This window comes from Caretta caretta, chromosome 6 (assembly GCF_965140235.1).
Source record: "Caretta caretta isolate rCarCar2 chromosome 6, rCarCar1.hap1, whole genome shotgun sequence".
In the NCBI taxonomy this organism is placed as follows: Eukaryota; Metazoa; Chordata; order Testudines; family Cheloniidae; genus Caretta; species Caretta caretta.
In genome coordinates this window covers 118,166,626-118,191,419 of record NC_134211.1, presented here as the reverse complement: position 1 = coordinate 118,191,419, position 24,794 = coordinate 118,166,626, and the positions used below count along the sequence as shown (strand labels likewise).

Here is a 24,794-nt window from a genome sequence, read left to right as displayed (position 1 = left end):
TGGGGTCCGGGGCTGGGGGCTGGCGTGGCGTGGGCAGGATCGGCGCAGGTGGGGCCGGGGGCCGGCGAAGGCAGGGTTCTTGGATCCAGGGCTGGGATCCGGCTGACATGGCACAGCCGGGGGTTAACAGTTAATGTCGGTTAACCGGTAAGCCTAATGCTTTGGTTGTGAGTTTTTTGCCATTTTCTGGGGTCTTGTTCGAATTAATAAAACTGTGCCTGGTAAGAAGGGCTTGAAAGACCTGGGGTGTGGTGTCAGCCCTTCCTGGATTGGGGTACAGGCCAGCACACTTCCATGTGGTGGAGAACGTGGGTAGGTAACTGGTCCGTGGAACTGAGGAGAAACTGAGGCAACAGCTAGCCCAAAGCCAGGTGAGGTGGGTGGCTCTGCAACACACTGTACAAACATATAGTGAGAGTTGCTTCTCCAAAAAGTTTACAAAGAGTTGTATATTGTAGGGTGTGTATTGCAGAGGCATGTAGAGTTGAAGTGACCTTGCCCAAGGTTACACCAGGTCAATGACAAAGCCAAGGATAGAATCCAAATATCCTGAGTCCCAGCTCATGGCCCTTTATAGTAGACATACTGCCTCCTATCTACCTAAGAGACATGAGAACAGAAGATAACCAAGGTATACTTTGAAGACCTCTGTCTTCTATGTTCACCGGTGAGTAGGTTGTATAAAGTTACACAACCTAATCTATTATTGATCATCTATTCTAATTATTTATTAGCTAAGAGGAATTTATTTAAAGGGAAAACATGGGCGTTATGATTCACAACCGTTACAGAGCAAATTGTGTGTGTGTATTGGGGCATGTGTTTTCTGAGCCATTTTGCCAAGCAGCATCCTCTTCCCACTCCCCATATGGCAGCTGTGCCTCTCTCTTCCTTTGGGAAATTGTTTAGGACTTGAGACTTCATTTACCAATGAACAGCATGTTGGCAGCATCTGAGAAATGTTGCATCTCTCATTGAAAATCTGCCGCTTCACCTCTCATCTCCTTCTACTACTGCTCTATACAAGGTGGGAATGATCTCACTGCATTATGTGTGAAGTAACAAGCAGACTTGTACAACACTAACAATGTTGTCTGTAGAAATAGAACGTTGTATTTTTCTGCAACGACTGAAACAGTTTTTTCCTTTTTTTCTTCTGTTTGTAGTTTCAATTCTTATTAATTTGACCCCATTTGTAGAAGGTCACTCCCATAAATTGTTGATTGCAAGCAAACGTTACAAAACAGAACACTCTCTGGGACTTGGGCCTTGATCCTCAGTGGCATTCTGGCCGTTTTGCACCATTCCAGTGGCATAAGCAGCTCTAAAGCCAGGCTATCCGGTCTCTGGAGGATCATCCCAGTGCATGGAGAACTGTTGTAGCTCACAGCTGATATAACAACCCCTACATCTCTCTAGTATGGGGGGTATGATTAATGCTATCTTGTGCCCCATCAATTCCTGGCTGTTGTAATTGACCATTGGCAGCTGGCATAATTTAGAATTGCCTTTAGATATTGTTAGGGTGATATGGGATTCTTGAGTCATTGCTGGAGATAAACTATGGGAAGAGATGGATGTTGAGAGGGATCTGAAGGAGGGGAGTAAGATTGCATGGACTTCTGGATGCTTATCCAAGCCCTAGGTCACAACAGTTAAACTGGTTCATTCGGCCACTTCATTCAAGGAGTCAATTTTCTACAGCATCTAGATTAGAACACAGACTGCAGGTTGTATGAATGTCTTATCTCTAATTCTAGTACCTCTGATTCTTAACTTTCCAAGATGTCCCGTTTGTTGGGGAATGTATTAATATATGATGTATGAGACAATATTCTGGCTCTGTGAACTCAACTATGAAAATATTAAGACCTGTTCTAGTCAAAATCTGAACAACTTTTAGGATCGTGCCATGAATCTCTGAGGACAGCTAGGGACCAATGAGATCCGCAGATGAAGATTTGGTAACTCACTCTTCTGCTTGGACTAGTTGGGATTATATGTGGAAAAACGTGCAGTTGACGGTTGTAGGATGCCTACTAGCAAGTTGGTGTAATTGGGCTGTTTTATTGGAGGTGTTGTTCATGTGTTTCTGAGATAGTTTCCCCAGATTGAGCTAAGGAGATGCATACTCATGTTTGTGTGTAGTTCAGTGGTGGACAAGTCTCAAAAGATTTGGGAGTTTTAGAAGTTCAGATAATGGTCCAATCTTACCAAAGGCCAGTGAGCTCCTCTTCCTACTGTCTCCTAACAGGGCCATAGGACTCTCCTTCCCATTCCTATCTAGGTCCATGGGACTATCTCCCTTCTCCTCCTGTCCAGACACTGGGGGTTAAGAGGAATTTGTGTTGGGTCCCTGTGCCTTCACCTCTCATTTCTGGCTTGCAATGCAGTCTAGATCATATCAAGCCAAAAGTTCATGTGAATGGTGTGCAGAAGAGCAGGGCTCAGCAGAGACCACAGCTGTACTGTACGGAACTGTACACGTTTAAGGTACGGGCAGGGGGATGTGTGGCAGGACAGTCCACTGACTTCAGAGAGCTTTGGATCAGGGCCCTCCTGAGAAGCCAGAGGCCAGCTGGTCAGCCATAGGAAGCTGTGGGGATGGTGAAGAGAAGAGTCTGAGGGCTGATTGAAATGGGGTCATCTTAAACAACCCGATCTCCAACCTGTAAAAACACCTGTGGACTTAGTTCAGTTTGGCGAAAGCTCTGAGGTTTGTCCAAGCCCCGCATCCCAGTTAGTTTTGTGGTCTCAAGTTAGGGGCCTGCTCATATTGCTAAAATACAGTACTGTAGTTATATAAACACTGCTCACCACTGCCTTGTTTGAATGTTTTTTTTTCCCTTGGGAGTGCAACTCCATTGAAATCAATGGAGTTATGCTTGTATAGAACTAGGGTTAGGCTGTGATGAATCAGCCCCACTGTAACTAACCAAAAGCTTATGTTGTTAAAAAAATTATATTAAGTGGAAAAATAAATATCTGCCTTGCTGCAGTGCAATAGTAATTCTTAGCAGCCCTAAACAAATATCTTAGCTAGGGAATTTGTTCCCGCCCTGTTAATTAGCAAACAAAGAATGGTGGTGGGTGTGCCCCTGCAACGATACACAGGAACCAGCTGATAAGAACTATGGTATAGCGAAGCGCCACTTATGGGTGAACCAGAGTGAAAGTTCTGAGGAGTTTCAATGCATTTCAATGTACCTGCTGGAGTTCTGCAAATAGTGAAATAGTTCTGGGAAAAAACACGACTCCATTTTAAGAAAGCTCCCTTCTACTTAATGGAAAAATCTGGGGTAAAGTCTGACTTTGTTGCTAGGTGATCTTTTGCAAAGAGAGTTTGCAAAATGATGCTTTTACATTAGAAGAGTAAACAGCATCTTAAAAAAAAAAAAAAAGAAAAAAGGAGTGGGGGGGGGCGGTATAGCAAGCCATTGTGCCGTAGAGCTTGCTAGAGAAAATATATGAGAAAGTTACATATATGAAATATAAACAATTTTCTTTTCTATTATGAGGGAAGGATGGGTCATGAAAACTGGCCTTCTTACATATAAGCCCCACCTGTAGTGTTTTAATTGCTACTAATTCATGCTTAATGAAAACCCATAACACACAGTAGAGATGGGCAAAATCAGGGGCAGTTTTGCTTTTGCAAAAACTTCTTGCTTGCCTTTTCATTTAGCGGTTACAGAAGCCCAGGCAGGGGGTGGTTTGGAGCTGAGCACAGTTGCCAACTTTCATGCGGTAAATAAGCACCCGAACTTTCACAATAAGTCAAAAACCAAGCTAATCCCATTTCAAAACAAGCCAATCCCTAAGAACCCCAACACTCTATCTGACTTGACCCACCTGGCTTGCAGTCTGGGACTGGGTGGGCCCGCTGTGCATCCCTGACTCTCTCCCCTGCTTGCCCCCCCCTTACCCCTGCTTGCCAGGAGCTGATCAAAAAAGAGAAGCAACAAGCTACAAGCCAAACAAGCTACAAGCCAAAAACTAGCCAACAAGCAACTCACAAGCCAATTAAGCCAAAAACAAGCCCAATTTCTGCGTTTTTTCCCGCAGGTTTGGCATGTCTGGATCTGAGTCCCCTTTTTTTTTTTCTTTCAAATTTACATCCAGATATGGGAACTGGAAGACAGATACAGGTAAAGTGGCCCAGTACTCAGAATTATGGTAGGTGCGTCACGTTGCATATAGCTTGTACAAGGTCCCTGCCTGGAAGAAACCTGACTCATGACTAGAGCTGGCAAAAAATGTTCAGTATATAGTAAATTCACCAAAAAATACCGTTTTGGGGGCCACTGAAACTATTTGTGAATTTGGATCAAATTCTATGAATAGTTTCAGCTAAATAAAAATGAGGAAGATGTTTCTGAAGAAGTCAAAACAGTGAAATTTTTTTAAATGAACCATTTCAACATTTTGTTTCAAAATGAACAGTTTCATTTTGAAAATGTTGTTTTGTTCAACCTGAACAAAATTTATTTGGTTGGTCATTTTGGCAAGGAAAAAAACACCAGGTTTGGTTCAGAATGAACCTCTTCTTTTGTTTTGTTTAGGATTTTCAGTTCGGCGACTAACCCAGAAAATCAGTTATTTGCTTAGTTCTATTCAGTCAAGGTAGTGGGCCAAGTGCAGCAATAAGATGTCACAGTCACTCACCTATCGGGGGTGTGTAGCATGCTGGAACAGTTGGCACTAATTTGCACTGTTGTTGACAGGCTCACTAGAGAGCATACAAAATGAATGGGCTTGGCCATATCCAAGTCCTTCTAAGGGCTGAGTTACGTTGGTAGGGATGGAAGCTTCTCTTGCCACTGCAAATGCATTACCTGAATCAGGTACTCTTTGCAGTATTTAAATTCACAAAAAACACGATCCTGAAACGGTACAGCTTTAATATATTACAGAGAGGCCCAGTTTCTATATATTTAAAATACATTTTAGGCCTAACTTTTTTTTTTTAAACCAGGTCTCCTTTTTGACAATCATTTTGGGTCCACAAATAATTTTTAGGACAAATGAAGATACATGGACACTTAACTACCTGTGTAGCTATAGGTGAGGTAATCAAATGTCTACATTCCCTCATTTGCACTCCCAATGAGTTGTATTAGCAATTGGTTGGAGGTGTAAAAAGAGAGTCTGAGGCTCTCACCTCCCACCAACGAAGCGCTGTCCACACAGGTGCTTTTCGTCGTTAAAACTTCTGTTTTTCGGGGGGTTGTTTTTTCATATGCCTGAGCAACAAAAGTTTTAACGATGAAAGTGCCAGTGTAGACAAAGTTGAGGCCCTTTGAAGACCAGGCCTGTAATTAAAGAGGGATCTGGTAGTGACATCTATTTTTAGAAAAAAGAAAAGGAGTACTTGTGGCACCTTAAATTGGTTAGTCTCTAAGGTGCCACAAATACTCCTTTTCTTTTTGTGAATACAGACTAACACGGCTGTTCCTCTGAAACCTGTCATCTATTTTTAGGTTGCCTTACATTTCCATTATAAAAGATTCCTTCAACCTTTGTTTTGACAAACTATGACACCTCCATTGTTTGATGGCAGACTTTGAAATTTGGCAGGGGTAAAGCCCTTGAGCTATCACCCTATTGTCGTATGGAATTCAGTTCAGATTTTGCTCGGTTATAAACTATTGAAAATCACCATTTCTCTTCTGTCACTGGCATTCCATGGGAAATTGTGGCAACAGAGCAAAATAATAATTGAGCATGAACATTCTAAGGTCCGGCCCGTGTCCTTGCCACTGCTGCAGCAGGCACTGTACTAAGAACATTTGTGATTTGCCAGGCGTAGGCATATACATTACAACACAATCTTTAATTACGTGGTCACATACTGTTTTTGCTACTGGACCGCTTACTCATTCAGAGCATCATCCTGCTCCCATTGAAGTCAATAATGAAACTCCCATTGACTTCAGTGGAGCAGGATCAACCCCTCAAAGCACAGGATGGGTAAACACAAGAAAGAATTAAGGTTATCTGGGGAGGATAAATTTGGCATTACTGTGTTCTAAGTGCTTGACCTCACAGCTTAAACAACCACCATTTAACATGCAAGTGGGGAGCGGTATGCAAAATATATATATTTGACACCATTCACAATATATTTTATCAGCTATGTGAAGTACATTCTTTTCTGTATAGGCTTTGAATAAAGATATTTGATTATTTATACTTGGTAATGATAAAGAATTCTTGGACCATTTATCTTGGACGTCTGTAACCTAGATTTAATATTGAACATGTATTTTAAATTCCTTGCAGACACTGTCTGTGGTTTTTGCAATGTACTGCCAACTCCCCTTTAGAAATGATCAGCGGTTTGATTTGTAAAAGAGGCTGTTTGTGTATGAGTAAATGAGTTAAAATGCATGTACTGCGCAACATCTTCAAATCACAAGTTGTGTTCATCATCTTTCACGAGTTTAGATCATAATCACGGGCCCTTTATTTACGTTTCCATGGTGATTCTGAAAATGCTTTCCCCCCTTTCTAATCAGAGCATTTGTAGATCTGAATGTTGAGTTTTTTCTTTCCCACGAGTAAACTTGGTTGTATTATTATAAAGATATTAGCGTGGCAATCTATGGAGCTGTCTCCTTCCAGGACAAAGATTCAGCAGCAGAAGTCATATCAGGCGTTTGCTCTAGACCCTCTAGTTCTAGCATTTAATTAGCATGTATTTTTTAAAATGCAGTTAAGAAATAGCACCCCACATCATAGCAAATGCTGCAGTTACACTTTGACTTCTGCTTTACAAGTCCCCAAATTTTGAGTGTGTGGTGGCGTGGTCCACACAGGGACTTGTATTGTTGACTCACTTTCAGTTTGTGATCCACTTTAACCCCCATATTCTTTTCAGTGGTACTCCCACCTAGCCAGTTATTCTTTTCTAAGTGTAGTACTTTACTTTTGTCTTTACTGAATTTTTATCTGGTTGATTTCAGACCAATTCTCTAATTGTCAAGGTCATTTTGAATTCTAATCCTGTTCTACAAAGTGCTTGCAACTCCTCCCAGTTTGGTGTCATCTGCAAATTTTATAAGCATATTCTCGACTCCATTTTCCAAGTCATTAATGAAAATACTGATGAAAACACTTTCTTCCCTTTTCATCTCCCAGTTAGTTTCTCAACTTTAAATGCACAAGTCTGAATGAAGCAAATATTCTCTCTGTACCTGCGAGCTAAACTGAAACCAAAAGTAATTAAGGCAAAAGCTTTCTGTGGAACAGAAACTGAGAGTACTTGACTTTTGGGGAAGAAAATTTAACGACTTGCATTCACTCCATTGTAAAGACTGGAAATAATACAGATATTTAATGCGGTACATGACATTGTGAGAGATTTATAAAGCTTGAACTGACCTCAGCAGTTAGATGTTCTGTCCCTGCCCAATTCTGTAAAAAAATAAAAAAGCCCTTTTAACTCATTAAAATTTCAGGAGGGCTCATTGATCCAGCATTAGTAACTGAGCGCCATTTACAAAACAACTATTAAACAATTAAAATAGTGTATTTTCTCAAAGTAGGGGACATTTATTTCTCCCCACAGTAGTGAGACTTCCCCCGAGGCATAGGCAAATACCACTTAGCTACCAGGAGACCAATTTCTGAGAGCAATACTGGTCTTATTGGCAATATTACTCAAAGCGAGACAACAAAGGCAAATCTGATAACACAACTTCAACATAATGAGATTCAGTGTCTGATAGATTCCTGGTGGAGGTGAATTTCACAGCCACTGAGAGCTCCCTTGTCCTGGTTCCCATGAGTTCTGCCCTAGGGATAGACGGCAGGCCTGTGGCAACTGTCATGAAAGGAGGTAGGTTTGGGAAGCAGTGGGGGTATTTCTAATTGGATTAGTATTGGAGACACTTAATGGAGTCTGGATGTGTGGAAGCAGGGTCCTATTTCCCTAATCTTAGCCAGGTAGCTGTGTATGAGTGGGATACAGATGAAGCTGTATTTCCCCTCAAAAATCAGCCATTGGCATGGAAAAATGGCCCCACCTTTTTGCACTTGTATGCATTGTTCATTTGTTCAGCGGCTTGGATATGCAATGGGGATTATTGAAACAAGTCTTGGCAGCCACTGTTGTATTCTTTATCCTCAAGAGTAAGTAACAAAATAGTAACACACTTCACAGCTGGTGTGTTCACATGCACACACAAACACACACACACTCCAGCTGTCCATTACACCCACAACTCCCTTGACCCCACAAGTTCACAGATGAAAACTTCCTCCTATGCTGATACAGATGGCTGGGGAATCTGCAGTGTGGCATTGTACTTTCATCTCCATTTTCATTTGAAAAAAGAGGCCAAGTATGGGACATCAGATTCCCTTTCCTCTCTTCTTCCCCCCTGCCCTCCCCACCTCCCACAAAGGATATTCAAACACTAATGAGAACGTAGTGATCCCGTATTCAAAGCCAGCATTGTCAGTAGGAGGGGGAAGGGCAGCTTCAGAAAAATGTTCAGATGTGTATCTTCATCTTTAAAGGTTAGAATTTACATTGTTCTCAGAAGGTTCCACTGCTGACTCTGGAATGCAGAATTGGTGATGCCTATTAGCTAGATGCTGTAATTTCGTGTTCATGGTGTAACCCAAGACTAGATTAACCCTCTGTTTTCTTTCTTCTGCACTCAGTAGTCTTTATTTCAGAGGGTTGTGGAGGTATTATTGGAATGCTGAGAAGGTTTTAGAGTCCGTGTTTACTACTTTGGCTCTGCATATGCTAATGGTTATATACATATAATGGTTTTCCTTTTTTTGGTTTTGGGTGTGGGAGGAACAATCACATTTTTAAAAAGTTGGGGGAATCTGCAGGATGGGAAGCCAGGAGTGACATTGTGTAATTCCTGCAGACCCAGTGAGGCACCAGAAAGATTTCGAAAACTTGGAGGAAACATGCCTGCCTCATCTGCTCCCCCATGGTAGTTATATGTCTTATTGCTCTCCTTTTCCTTCCCCCCAAAGTAAATAGTGAACTGAAAATGTACCATGTTTTCCTACTTCTGTGTCAAGTCCTGTGAAATTGTCAAAAGCCCGTGTTGTGTTTTTCTCCCAGTGAACAGTTATGGGGAGGATGAAGAGCTAACCACATCTTCAGATAGCGACGACGAGGTGATTAAACAGTTTGCGATCTCTGTGTCACGCTCGCAGAGTTTTCGATCGGGGGTGTCTGAAAAGGCAACACAAGCGGGTTCAGAACGTAAACCTAAATTCAACCGCTTGCTGTCCAGCCATGAGGAGTACAGTACCGAGGCATCTGAATGCGAAGGTATTGTCTGTCTCAAATGAGTATTAAAACATTTGCTTTGAATCCACAGCCACCTAACATGGAGAGAGTCCTTTTATTTTGGGGAAGGAGCAGCCTTGGTTCTGATCGCTCAGGCTAAAATCCATCTGGAGTTTATTCCTAAAGTACTGACTTAGAGCTGGATCCAAAGCCTACTGAAGTCAATGGGAATCTTTCCATTAACTTTGCATGGGTTTTAGATTAGGTTCCTTAATCATTAGGCAAAATTCCCATGCATTTCAATGGGAGTTTTATCTGAGTAAGGACTGTAGGACTCTGCCAGATGAAATCTGTTGAACTGCATTTCTTATCAATATGGTGTGTTTTAGCAAGCCTTTGAATAGAAATTGCATGTTTCTTTTATAGCAGCTTTGCAAATACCAGGTAAATAGCAAATGAATTATGTTACATCATTCACCAGTGCATACGCTACATAGCAGGCAACGACAGAAGGTAAAAATTTATAGTATCAAAGGGAACAATTTTTTGACCAATCTTTGTTTATTATTGCAAGTGGCTTTTGAATATTCCAAACAAACATGCATGGTTTTCAAACATTTACCCAAGTGCAAAATTGGTCGGTACAATGGCATTCTATAATACAGGACATGTCTGGGAGAACCTTTCATGGGAAAGCTTCAGGAAACTGCCTGTGTGGTTTTAGTTACACAAAACAGTTGTGATTCTGAAATATTTAGTTACCTGTTAATTATTGTGCTCATTTTGATTTAGGCCCCTCTGTAGAACTGCTGTTAGATCATAATGTGGACTACAGTTACTTCCTTTGTTGTCTTTATAAACCGAAATCATTAGGATTAGTACTACTTTAACATTTATTGTGTTTAAAAAAAAACAACTGTTAGGGCCCAGTCCCGCTTTCACTCAAGTCACTGGGAGTTCTGCTGACTACTTTAATGGAAGCAGATCAGACCCTTTATTCCAAATAACACCCCCTTATTTATGTTTTAGATATTCTCAGATCCTCAGTCAAGTGTACTGCTATCCTGACTGCATGATGGAGGATTCCCTCAGCCTGGGGAATCCATGGCTGGGGTAGAGTCACCATTGCAGGTATATGCCACCCAACCCCCTAACTCGTGATGGGGAAGGGGGTGTGGCCATAGTCTCTACATTCTTGTATTTCCCAGTTGGTGAAATGGCCTCTTGAGGCCAAAGGAATGTAGGTGTAAATTAGAGAAGCCCAGAGGCTGCTATTGCTTATTCCAGTCTCCAGGTTGGCCCCTGGCTGGCCCAAGGATCAGAGGAGTGTAGAGATGGTGGAAAGTCACCTTTGTCCCTCTCTCTCTTGAACTGCGCAGAATATATCGCACCCAGCTTCCCTGGATCAGATCCTCAGAAGCCTTCCAGTGAGTTATGCTTTGTTCCTGATCATGAATATTAACACAATCTGGTGAGGAACTGCACAATCTTCTGCTGGGACATTCAGTAACCCAGGAAAGTGCCTTTTGTTAAATACTCTGTTGCCTTCAATCCTTTTGCCCCTCTTCTCTCTCTCTCATCTCCTCCTTTGATGCTGCATGATGGAGATAGTTATATGAGGTTTATCTTTCCCGTCTCTCTAGCTACAGTTTACCCAAGTCCTGATCCTCCAGTCCAGCCATGCAGCAAAAGTAGCTGCTGGCTAACTGTTTGCAGTGGTCCCAAAAATGCTGGTGCATGGTGTATTTGGGCCACGCTCGCTTCTTCCTGGTATGCCTCCTCCCTTGTGGACTATAAAGCGTGTCCTGTAACTTACAAGACAGGGGAGTGGCCAGCTAGCCACAAAGCAGCAGCCTCCTAAGAGTTTAGCATCTGGCTCTCATTCGCAAGGCGCTGGATCCTCTGCAGTGTGTTAAGCGTCAGGAGCCTCAGCAGGCAGCAGCACTGGTTCCTCTCTGGCACATTTCCTGGGCACTGACTGAGTCAGTGCCCCCTTCTCAGCTCACTTGCCGTAGGCCCCAGGACCAGCGCTGACCACCCCAAAGGTGCGAAGCTTCTGGTTTTCAGTTTTACTCTTTCAGGGGCACACAGCAATTGTGGAGCTATCGACGCACATGTGCTCACACACTTTGCCCAGTCTAACACTTTTATGCTCTTTTACACTTAATCATGAAATCACTGGAGGGGACAGATCATTCAAAACAATAAACATCGGAAACTGCAGTGCCCCTCACTTTTCCTTGTGAGTCCTGGGGGAACTATCTGGGTCCAGGCAGACAGTGTGTCCCCTGTCTCATGCAGGCTGTTACATGGTAAGTGGTCTCTCCCTTATGGACTGAAAACGGGCTCTGAGCAGATCAGCCTCTGCCCTTTTAAAACTTTCAGCCCCTCCCCCGCTCCCATGTCAGGTGACCTCCTTACCAGCTTCACCATATGAGCACAAATCTGTTCCATGACTTTGTTGCAAAGGTGACTTCCTCCTTGCTAAACCAGTTCTTCTGGGCGGGGACCAGTCCTGTGTCTAGAGTGAGCAGATGTCCAACAGTTGGGAACGTAGGAGTCAATTACCTTCTACTGTCCTTCATTTGCTGCCAGTCTTGGGAATTTTCAACTCGGCATGGTGGCAAACAGACCACAGAGACGACAAAAGGCCGCACATTCAGAATGGAGTTTGTAGACTGACACAGACATGCAGGGTTCATAATCTCACACACAATTCACAAATTGTATAGCTATATTCCCAATTCATCACAGTTTCAAATGCTGGAGCATCCATCTTTAAACTGGAGGGCTTATTCCATGTCCTTTTACATCTTGTTGGTAAGAAGGTTTCCCTGATATTCAGCGGAAAGTTTCTGCTGATTTAAGTTCATCCGTGTATCACCCTAAAAAATAAATAGATTTTAAGGCCAGAAGGGACAATTGTGATCATCTAGTCTGTCATCTTACATGATACAGGTCTGAGAATTTCATCCAGTGATGACTCCATCCAGCCCAACAACTTGTGATCACATTACAGCATGTCATTAGGAAAGATATCCAGTCCTAAAGATGCCAAGCGATGGAGAATTTTCCCACATCCCTTGATAATCTGTTCCATTGTCTGATGATCCCCAATCTTTTTCTTACTCATTAGTTGTGTTGTGATGAGAGTAGTAGACTTTTGTGGTTATAATGGCCAGGACCAGGCTCCTGTTTGCTTTTTTTGAGAGCTGGAACCTCAGTACTTCCTTTCTCGATCCCTTCAGTACCTCTTCAGTTGTCCATGATTTAAATTTTTTTTTTTTTTTTTTTTTTTCAGAAATAGTTGTTCACAGTACAGTGAGTTCATTCTTCGTAAGTTCTCCTCTGATCTGGCACAGATGTTTGCTAAACTTCTTACAGTGTCAAAGTACACCCTCACATATACACACGCAGTTATCACTGACAGGACTACCATAAATTTAAAGAAATAACAAGACCGTTCCCTAAAATAGTCAATGGTGAATCGCACTTTTCTTTTCTTTCCCTTGAAACTTGCCTTGTATACCACATTTGCTTTCATAACACTTAGAGAAAGTTCTTTGTTATATTATATATTTCAGGGCTTTCAAAATTCCTCTATTATTGATCTAGATATTATCCTGGCAGGAGTCCAAAACCACAAGACAATTGCCTGGGGATAATTTATTACTACAGTTATGTTTTATCTGAAAGTCTGCTGCGTGGCGTATGCTTTGATGGATGACCCCCTGTTTAAAGTGTGTCTAAGACACTGATTTGCTAATTAAACACCTTAAGGAGAATCCATATTTGTACAGTCTCAGTAAATTTGTATACAGACATTTCTTTTATTTCTTGCTTGTTCTGCCTTCTTGCTTTTGCTTTTATTTTCTGTTTCTATATTTGCAGAAGAAATTGAGTAAAAATATGATAGTAAAAATCATGTTGCTTTCCACACGAATGGTGCAGTTCTTGGAAGGAACTAGAAAACAAATCCCTAAGATTAAAAAAAAAGGGGGAGGGGGCTGTGGCTTACTGGTTATGTAAATACAGTGAACTCCGTTCTGAGTTTGTGACTTTTACCAGCATTTCAGTGGTGTAACTAATTTTACTCCGAGGAAGGAAAATGAGTTATACCACTGTAACGCTTATTTATGTCTGGAACAAAGCCTGCCTTCGGTTTCACGAGTATAAAATCAGAAGATACCTGGTTTTCTGATTAAGCCACAAATGATTGATTAAACTATAAATGGAATCTGCCTAAACGGAGAGAGAATTTTACTCTGGGTTCCGCGCTGTACCCTGCAGAACTCTCGCAGTTGCCAGTGCAGATTCTGGGTGAGGAGAGGAACAAGTGCTGTATATAAAGAGTAGAGATCTTCACTTTGGAGATAAGAAATTCACAGTTCGGACAAAGGAAGATAATTTTACCCTCAATGATTAACCACCTTCTTCGAGTAGTATCCCTATGGGTGCTCCACCTCAGGTGTGCATGTGCCTCTCGAGCCTGTGATCGAAGATTTCTAGCTAGGAGTGCCCGTTCGGTCTGCACATGAGCCTTATGCCACCTATCCTGAAGGATGACCCAACACTCTCACAAATCTTGGGAGACAGGCCAGTCCTTGCCTACAGACAGCCCCCCAACCTGAAGCAAATACTCACCAGCAACCACATACCACACAACAGAACCACTAACCCAGGAACCTATCCTTGCAACAAAGCCCGTTGCCAACTGTGCCCACATATCTATTCAGGGGACACCATCACAGGGCCTAATAACATCAGCCACACTATCAGAGGCTCGTTCACCTGCACATCCACCAATGTGATATATGCCATCATGTGCCAGCAATGCCCCTCTGCCATGTACATTGGTCAAACTGGACAGTCTCTACGTAAAAGAATAAATGGACACAAATCAGATGTCAAGAATTATAACATTCATAAACCAGTCGGAGAACACTTCAATCTCTCTGGTCACGCGATTACAGACATGAAAGTTGCGATATTACAACAAAAAACTTCAAATCCAGACTCCAGCGAGAAACTGTTGAAATGGAATTCATTTGCAAATTGGATACAATTAACTTAGGCTTGAATAGAGACTGGGAGTGGCTAAGTCATTATGCAAGGTAACCTATTTCCCCTTGTTTTTTCCTACACTCCCCTCCCCCCTGACGTTCTTGTTAAACTCTGGATTTGTGCTGGAAATGGCCCACCTTGATTATCATACACATTGTAAGGAGAGTGATCACTTTAGATAAGCTATTACCAGCAGGAGAGTGGAGTGGAGGGAGGTATTTTTTTCATGCTTTGTGTGTATAAAAAGATCTTCTACACTTTCCACAGTATGCATCCGATGAAGTGAGCTGTAGCTCACGAAAGCTTATGCTCAAATAAATTGGTTAGTCTCTAAGGTGCCACAAGTACTCCTTTTCTTTTTGCGAATACAGACTAACACGGCTGTTACTCTGAAACCTGAAATTATGCCACCTTGTGGCAGATACCGAGGCGATATAGGGGTTCACGGGCAAACCACCCTCAGATCTTTCTCTACCACCTTGGCCTGAGACAGAAACCTAGCATGTCCACCTACAGCATACTCAGCCCTCTGTTTTTTCTTGCAGTTAGGTAGTTTATGGTTGTAAATTTGTGTTTAGTGATTAGTATAGTTAGTTTTAGGTGAGAGGATTGTTTTCCCTCTCTTTCCTCTGGGAGACTTGTCTTCTCTGGATGGGGAATGCCTGGATCACCAGGCTCCAAACACTGCCTCTCTTGCCCAAAGGCTATATCGGTAAGCGACGGGCACTCCAAGTGTGTCTGTTGCCTAGAGGAGTTTTCCTTCTGTTTGGCCCTCAAGTCAAGGATGAGGAAGAACAGGAGATAAAGCTCAGACTGTTAGCCGTGGAATGTTAGTCTGCCACCTCCCTCTGGGCCAGCTCAGGAGACTTCCCCTCCCCCCAATACATCTGTCTTCAGACAGATCCATCACGCCGGGTCAACCTTGAGGCATGCTTCCCCTAAGAAAGGGAAGTCTTTGCAGACTGCTGGGAAGACTCCCAGAAAGGGGAGCATGGACTCTTACTCTAAGGAGACAGCTGCAGAAAAGACCAGGTCCCTGTTGGGGTCCTCAGTCTCCGTGGGTACCGTTGGAGCCAAGGACTCTTCCTCCAGTACTAGCAGGCCTGTGAAGTCCTGAAGTTCCAAGTACAAGAAGATGGAGCATCAAAACCCTCCACCAGTCAGGAGGGTGAGGACAGGGTACCATCGAGTTCACCCCTGTCATCAACAGCGAAGCATTTCACTCAGCCATTGGTTCCATCATGCGCCTTAATCCAGCCACCAGTACTGATGCAAGCAGCTCAGCCAGAGCAAGTAGTACCATCTGTACCAAGCAAGCAATGGTGCCTGACATCTACAATGCCTGCAGAATGCCAGATTAATCTCTACAGCAGCAGTTATGCTCAGGGCATCATGGCCCCAAGTTGTGGGGTTTCCAAGAGAGGTTCAGAACACAGTAGAGGACCTCCCTTTGATGGTCATAAGCTTTTTCTCAGAGACCACGAACAACTCCACACACATTGAAGGACTCCAGAGTTACCCTATGATACTTGGGCATTTACACACCAATGAGCAAGACAAGTTTTAGTAGGTCACAGACTGCCAAGAGGTCACGCCCTACTCAGTTGTCCAGGTACCATAGACTCTCAGAACCGCCAGAAAGAAACACAGTTTTCAGAGGAAGTGAAATGCCCAACCGCCCTCCATGACCATCCAGGCATCATTTAAGCAGCAGTTTCGATAGGTTGGTCGAGGGTTCAAATCCTCCCACTCCTTTTCAGGACCCCTCTTGTGAGCTTCTACTGAGGCAAGAGATGGACTCTCTCCTCTGTCTAGGAGCAGTGGAATTGGTCCATTCGTCTCATAGGCTGGGATTTCTACTCAAAATATTTCCTGGTGCCAAAGAGGGACGGAGGTCAGAGGCTGATCTTGGATCTAAGACTGTTTGAACAAGTTCATAAAACCTTAAAAGTTCAGGATGGTGACTCTGGCAACTATAATTCCTTTAATGGAGGACATATATTGGTTTTCATCCCTCGACCTACAAGAGACCTACTTCCATATAATTATACACCCATTTCACAGGAAATACCTATGAGTCACCATAGGCCAAGATCTGATCCAGCACCGAATGCTTCCCTTTAGCCTATCCTCAGCCCTAGGGATGTTTTCGAAGGTCCTAGCAGTAGTGGCAGCTTATCTTTGGCAGAAAGTGATCCTAGTCTTCCTGTACCTCCAGGGCTGCTCCTTCAAGGCAGTGCTATCTTCCACCCAGATGGCCCTTGCTCTGTTCCAGGAGTTGGGCCTGCAGCTGAAAGTAAAGAAATTCATTCAGGTACTGGTACAAAGGATTCAGGTACTGGTACAAAGGTACTGGTACAAAGGATAGTTTATAGGGGCATACTGGGACTTACTGACAACCAGAGCATAACACCCTTCAGACAGATTTGTGACCTTTTCAGGCCTGGTAGAGACAATTCAGCGAAGCCCTTAGACCAGTGGTTCTCAACCTTTTTGGGCTCAGGACTCATCTGTAAATGTTTATGGCCTATCGTGACCCAGTAAATAGTCTTAAGAGTAGCAGCTGTGTTAGTCTGTATCCGCAAAAAGAAAAGGAGTACTTGTGGCACCTTAGTGACTAACAAATTTATCCGAGCATAAGTTTTCGTTAGCTACAGCTCACTTCATCGGATGGATGCAGTGGAAAATACAGTGGGGAGATTTTATATACACAGAGAACATGAAACAATGGGTGTTACCGTACACACTGTAACAAGAGTGATCAGGTGAGGTGAGCTATTACCAGCAGGAGAGAAAAAAAACCCTTTTGTAGTGATAATCAAAATGGGCCATTTCCAGCAGTTGACAAGAACGTCTGCGGAACAGTAGGGGGGGAAATAACATGGGGAAATAGTTTTACTTTGTGTAAAACACATCCACTCCCAGTCTCTATTCAAGCCTAAATTAATGGTGTCCAGTTTGCAAATTAATTCCAGTTCAGCAGTCTCTCATTGGAGTCTGTTTCTGAAGTTTTTTTTGTTGAAGAATTGCCACTTCTAGGTCTGTAATCGAGTGACCAGAGAGACTGAAGTGTTCTCCAACTGGTTTTCGAATGTTATCATTCTTGATGTCTGATTTGTGTTCATTTATTCTTTTACGTAAATAGTCTGGGGGTGGAACCCCTGGGGTGATTTCAGTCAGATCCTGGTGCCTAAAGGAGTGGGGGGGCTGGGCCCTGCCTGGCACTCACCCCACAGAGGCAGCTCCTCTGCTGTGGGGCTGGCTGGGCTTGGCTCTCTGCTCTGGACATTGCAACCTCCGGGGTTGCAGCACCACTCGGGTTTGGCACTGCTCCACTGACTGGACCAAATTTGTGTGAGTTGAATTGTGACCTGACTCATGGGGTTGCGGTGCCACTCACGTGGTCATGACGGCTGGGCTAACCCTGAATGGCACTGGGACCCCAGAGGTTGCCGTGCCTGGAGTAGGGAGGCGAGCCCAGCCAGCCCCGTGGGACAGGTGTCACAGGAGCAGCCATGCGACCCTTTGGAACATTCTGCAACCCGATTTTGGGTCCCGACCCATGGGTTGAGAAACCCCGTCTTAGACCACACAATAGGGAACTGTCTTCAACTCTTGGGCCATATGATAGCTTGCACTTTTGTGACCAGTCACACAAGGCTTCACCTCCATTGCTTTAAGGGTTGGCTCAGAACAATCTACTCTCCAAGGAAGGACTCCTCAGACAGGCAGGTGACAGTCCTTTTGCAAGTAAAGAACTCCCTGGACTGGTGGAAGGAGCAACTCTATGTCTGTGTGGACATCCCTATCTGTTGCCCAACTCCATCTAACTGACTCATCCCTGTTAGGATGAGGAGCCCACTTCAACACTCTCATGGTTCAGAACAGATGGACTTTGGCTGTACAGCAGGTGTTATTAAACAGTAGGAAAACACCAACCTGCATTGCTTACCTGCAGAAATCTAAGAGATTCATCTATTGGTGCAGTTGTTGCTACCTCCAGCCTGAAATGGTTCCCTTTTCCCTCATCCTACATTTCAGATCCAGCCGGTAGGTTTTTCTATCAGCGTGGTCAAAGTACACCTGGCTGCCATATCAGCCTTTCATCCCTTGGTCAAGGGATTCTCCATTTTTAGTCACCTGGTATTGTCTAGCTTTATTACGGACCTATGGAATCTCTTCCCTCACATTAGACACTCCACCCTATCTAGGGACCTTAACCTGATTCTAAACCGCCTTACGAGACCTCCATGCAAACCAAAGGCAACCTGCTGCGTACTTCATTTATCTCTGAAGATGGCATTCTAAGTTTCCATAACGTTGGCCTGTAGGGGCAGGGAGACTGGAACCCTTTACAATGTTCTTTACGTCCACATCCTTAGTTCCAAAGGTTACATCGGATTTTCATCTTACCCAGTCTATCCATCTTCCAGTAATATTTCCAAAACCTGATAGCTCTCAGCAGAAATCCTATTTCTACACCCTGGAAGTTAGAAAGGCCTTGGCCTTCTACCTGGATAGGAATAAGCAGTTTAGTAGATGACCTAGACTCTTCATCTGCTGCGCAGATAGCTCTAAGGGGGCTTCTATCTCTGCTCAAACACTTTTCGAAATGGATATCGAGTCGTCTCTCTGCCTCTTATGAGTCTGCTGGTTTTCAGCCCTCTCAGGGCAAAGGAGCAAATTCAACCAGATCACAGGCAACATCTACTGTATTTTTGAAGACTGTTCCAGTATCTGAGATATGTAAAGCCACTACTTGGACTTCAGTATGTTTTTGAAGCATTACTGCCTGCTCCATGCCATCAGATCTGATGTGGTACTTGGCTCTGTAGCACCATCTTCAGTTCTGGACTCTGTTCTGAAGCTTCCTTCTCCTCCTGGGATACTGCTCAGAAGTCAGCTGAAGTGGTGTACCCATTGGGACACTACTCAAAGAAGAAAAGATTACTCACCTGGTGCAGTAATTGAAGTTCTTTGAGATGTGTCCCACTGGGGGCTCCGCTACCCACCCTCCTTCCCCTCTGCTTCAGTTGTTCCCTCGGGGACACCTGGGTAGAGAAGGAACTGAGGGTGGTTTTCCCACACGCCTGTAAATAGCCTTTGTGTTTTCTGAGGCATAGGGCGCATATGCAGGCCAAATGGACACTGCTAGCTAGAAATCTCCAGCCAAGGGCATGAGAGGCACATGCACACCTGAAGTAGAGCACTTAAAGGGACACAAATGTCGACAAACTACAGTTACTGGTCAGCGTGAGTAACATTTCCATCTTCAATCATGTGGGATAGACCTGTGGGTCAGATGCATAAAAGCTGTCCTGGGGAGGCAGGAGAGTTGTAATGTGCATCTCCCTGCACCGATGAGCATCCCTGTGTCCCAGGGAGGGTTTGACCCAAGCTCAGACTGGTAGAGTTAACATTACCACCTTCCTCAGAGTTTCCATTTGGTTGGAGAGCAGCTTTAACCAAAGCTCTTCAGATGAGAGATGCAGTGTGAGGGGAGGCATTCTGTCAACCACCCCAAGCCATGCCCCCGTCCCTGTCCTCCTATTGGGCTGTGCTGGCCGATGTGTTGCTTCCCATCACCTGAGAAGAGGAAATTGTGTTGGTTTCCCTCCACCACACCCTTCTCTCAAGATCAGCCCGTGCATTATACTTTTCCATTTCATGCCTGATCTGTCTCTTGACTGGTGATGCCTTCATACTGTAGGCATCCTGAGCACCGTGTTCCCAAACGTCCCTGTGATCATCCTGTGTGACCGATGTCTTTCTTTGTGTCAGGCAGGTTGATTCCCTGCTCAGGATACAGAGGGAGAGGAGCCGTTTTTATTCCTTGCAATGCTGATTTATGCGGGTTGTGTGATTTTTGTGGGTTCAATGCCGGGGATCTCACAGTCTCATAAGCAGAGCTGTTCCTGCCAGGCTCCTACTGTAGTGGGGGGGGGGAGGATAAATTAGGGGAGAAAAAAGAATGTTATTTTAATCACTCTGAAATGATGTTTCTTGCTGAATATTGTTAGAACTGGATGGGCTAAGCCAACTGAGTTTCCAAGACAACCTATCCTATCATGAAGATGACCACATATCTGTTGATTCAAGAACTACCTCTGAGAGTAGGGGTACCATGCAAGCCAAAGGCCCTGGAATGGAGGCTAGCATTGCCCATAGCCTTAGCCAACAAACCACAGAAGGGAGCTTGCAAATGGAGACGGCGTTCAGCAACCAGGGATTTGAAGGAAATGACGCAACTGACAGCTCATCAGCTTGGAGCCCTGAGGTATGGTGAATTATTCTGTATTACACACCGTGTTTCTGTTCCCTGAAGATGTCTGGAATTCTTATCCGAAATGTTAGGGAAGAAATGAAGTGAAAAATCAATTGGCACAACCCAGGATAGTAATCCCTAAGTGCATGCATGCACATACCTTGGTGTATGTTTTCCCTTTTCCTGATACTTTGCCTGCTGGAATTTTGAATAGACTTCACTAGTATTCCTTCAGAGAGGCTGTTTTATTGTCTGATTTCACACACTAATCATATCACAACCATTTCCCGCATGACAGAAGTTACTATGAATTATCTAACAATGTTTTATCATGCTTTGAAGGAGGTAAGTGGATTTGTTACTGCTTGTGTATGTGGTGTGTGTCTGTAGGGATACAGTGTATGATTACTGGGTCAGATCCTTAGTTCCCCTTCTGGCTGCTTTCCATTGCTCAGGCAGCATGAAGCATCTGGAAAGCTGCCTTAAAGGGACGGCTGGGGGCTTCCCTAGCTTAGCTAGCTGTTTGTCACACTGCTCTCCATACACACAGAGCACATTTCTACAGCAGGCAGGGGCATGGCTGGGGAGGTTTACAGCCCCCTTTTCCTCTCCTGCATCCAGCATATGTCACCAGGCAGGTCTTGGCCAGACCTAAGGATTTGGCCCTTATTTCAAAGCTAATACCCACTGGCAAATATTCCAGATTCTAAGACAGCCCTTTTTGGGTTAGTTCACTACTTACCCTTCTCCTCTTTCTATATGATTAAATATGGGTTGTTCCTTTATTATAAAAAAAATTAATAAGCAGGGGATTATTATTGAGCATCTGATTAATTTCTGCAAGAGTATCGAATAGCCTCCAATATTAAAAAAAATAAATAAAAAAGCACAAAAAGTCACATCTCTGAATCAAAAAGGATCATCCCTTAGCTGCACAAGTTAATCTTTTTGCCCCAGGAAAAACAGGGCTTGGCAGAAAATATTCCCTTCCTGTGAGCAAGTTGCTTCCACCCAATTGAAGAGAGTGAAAGCAGCTTCTCAGTGTATGGGCTTTTGACCTGTTCAAAGCAGACATTCACACAGAGGCAGTAAAAATAGGCAGTCATTTTGAATGCTGCAGAGATCAGCTCTGCATATATGGCCTGATACACCAGAACCTCCTGCAATAACAGTCTGGACTCTTTTTTCTACATTACTGTGAGCCATGATGATTATCTATCTGTGGATCCTGTGCCCATTTCTCTGTCTATTCCGTGTTCATCCTGGTGCACAAGTGCTGCGGAATCTTGAGTGTCCTCTTTTCATTTCTATTTTGAATGTGCCTCTCAATCTGCCCCAGGTGCATGTATATTAACAACATGAACAGCGCATAGAGAATTACAGAGTTCAGATACACCTGGATCCTGATTTGTTTGCTGTGAGTAGCTTCTTATCTGACTGCATTGTGTGGCTTAATGGAAGATAATTTTTGTTTGAGTGAACTAAATGTTCTGACATTCCAGAGATACCCAAACATTGCTGTGCTACTTTCAAACAGGCCTCTGTTTGTAGGCAAACTCTGTAATGTTGTGCGTCTGCGGTGCATACTCAAAGGGCATTTCAAGGCTGCTCCCATAATTACCTGCTTTGTGAGATTTATTTATTTTTCTGGCAGGAATGTGTATTTTACATATATATACACTCTGTCCTGTACTCATGATCTGTTAAAAAAAGACACACTATACTGAGAGGGGTATTTGTCTTAAATCCGTGTAGATTGATACAGTTTAAGGAGAGAAGGGACCATCAAATTATCTAGCCTGACCTGTCTGTCACAGGCCCTATAATTTCCCCCACTTTCTCCTGTATTGAGCCCGATACATCAGTACACCTTACTGTAAAAGAAAAACGTTTATTTCATGTGGAAATACTTAACTCCACACAGCACTTGGATTTCAGTGCAGTTGCTTGTATAGTCAGTACATTTACAGAATATTTATGGCCCCCCCATAAGCCGTGGAATGGGAATTTTACCAGTGACTTTATGAGGAGCAGGACTAAGCTTCTGCAAGCAGCCTCTGCCATGTAGGAAACTTGAACATGAATAGGTTCCAGACATCAGAGAATTCTTTGCAAGTGCCAGCTGGCTGTTGACTTCGTGCTCCGCCGCCAGCACAAATCATCACTAAAGGTAGTAGAGCCAGCCATGGAAGGGTAAACGCCACTGGAGAACCATTTTCTGGTGCCAGAGAGTTGATGGAGCTTCTGCCACTTCTCCCACCTTCTTAGGGCCAGCGTGAGGGACATAGCCAAAACTAAGAGAGCTTGGTCGAGACAGCCTGATATCCAACTCTTCAATGGCTACTGTATTAGTATTTGGTGCGGGGACTGGTAGTTGGCATGATTTAGAGCAGGCTCTAAGTCATGCCAAGAGGCTCGACTGGCACAGCCAGCCAGGGATGGTGGAAGTACAAAGGCCATCTTTGCATACTTTATCCTACAGGGCTGTGCATCATCCACAAAACTGCTGCTTTCCAGCTCAAGTACAAGTAGAGGCAATAAGTAGGTGCACATAAAGTTACACACTAAATGTAGTCCCCCATGCTGAATGTTAGCAAGCCACAAACCCATTGTGATCCCACTTCCTGAATGGCAAATGCACATGGTAAAAAATGGGAATGAGCATGTATGGGGAGAAACCGGCTGAAGTGCAATCTTTCTCATACTTGCTCCTTAAGCCTTACTCCAGCCATTTGGTAGAAGTAGTTTGACAGCCACGCAGCGTCACTCACATGATCGGGTTCTCCGGAACAACCTGTCCTGCATTGCACTTACGCGTGCAAAGTCCTGTGTCTGTGGTGTTCTGGAACAAGCCATTTGTATGTGTTCATTAGGTGTCATTCTTCTCTGGCTAGCCTTAGCAAGAATTCTGCATGGACACAAGGGGGCCAGTTTTTCACTGCATTTCTCTCTCTCTCTTAAACTTGTATTTGCATGCACCAGTCAGGTAACTGCAAACTACCGGAACCAGCCTATGTGAAAGTGGAAATGTGGGATTTTGCACTTATACATTTAGGAGCCTAAATGTTTGTCAGAGTGATGGGAGGTAGTTGAAAATTTGGCTTTGTTGGATAAATAGACCCCATTAGTGCTTCTTAAGGGAATCACTATTATTGCTCCTAATCTATGTTGTAATTAGATCCACATATTGAAAAGAAATGTTAGTTTAAAAACAAAAGATAAAGGCTTGAAATTGCCCTCCTCGGTAGTTTGCAGTTACCAGCAATGATTCACCTTCTGAGTATTAACTGGAAATCTTGTCCTAGTACAGTGTATACACATGTTTAAATACAAATGATGGATTGTTATAGCAACCCCTTTATCACATGAAACACATTCTATCTCTGAGATAAAAAGCACCTTGAAACAGCAACTCGCACACCCCCATCAACAGGTGAAGTGAGCAACAGTGGGCTTTTTCATCTTGTTTAATCAAATAAATGTTTTAAAGAAGCTGAAAGAAAAGGTAATTTGACAATTGTTTTACACACGTGTTGCTTGTATGTTTTGAGTTCTCATCATGAAAATATGAGGGTTCAATGTGAAGAGGTTAGAGGCACTTCAGAGGGAGACGCACAGTGGAAGATGAGCAAAGGAGTGTTTGATTCAAAGATTCCAAAGCGAGAAAGGACCATTGTGATCATCTAATCTGATCTGTATAACACAGGCCAAAAAAAAAAACCTTCCCCCAAATAATTCCTCGAGCAGATCTTTCAGAAAAACATCCAGTCTTGATTTAAAAATTGCCAGTGTTGGAGAATCCACCATGACCCTTAGTAAATTGTTCCAATGGTTAATTACCCTTATGCCTTATTTCCAGTCTGAATTCGTCTAGCTTCAACTTTCAACCACTGGAACATGTTATACCTTCCTCTGCTAGATGGAAGAGCCCATTGTTAAATATTTGTTCCCCATGTAGATACTTACAGACTGTAACCCGTAATCTTCTCTTTGTTAAACTAAATAGATGGAGCTCTTTGAGTCTGTCACCATAAGGCATGTTGTCTAATCCTGTAATCATTCTTGTCACTCTTTTCTGAACCCTTTCTAATTTATCAGCATCCTTCTTGAATTGTGAGCACCAGCACTGGGCACAGTATTCCAGGAGCAGTCACACCAGTGCCAAATACAGAGGTAAAATAACCTCTCTACTCATTCTTGAGA

General features: G+C 43.5%; 1 protein-coding gene across 4 annotated transcripts in view; it reads left to right on the top strand.

Moving 5' to 3' along the window:
• SYT16 (synaptotagmin 16) overlaps nucleotides 1-24,794 on the top strand; it is a 143,472-nt gene that overhangs the window by 103,900 nt on the left and 14,778 nt on the right. For 3 of the 4 annotated variants that reach the window (XM_048855741.2, XM_048855740.2, XM_048855738.2), the window contains exons 3-4: nucleotides 9,092-9,304; nucleotides 20,347-20,603. In XM_048855741.2, coding sequence (XP_048711698.1) covers nucleotides 9,092-9,304; nucleotides 20,347-20,603 — 470 coding nt within the window. The remainder of the gene's footprint in view (nucleotides 1-9,091; nucleotides 9,305-20,346; nucleotides 20,604-24,794) is intronic. The other variant, XM_048855739.2, reaches the window with a different exon arrangement.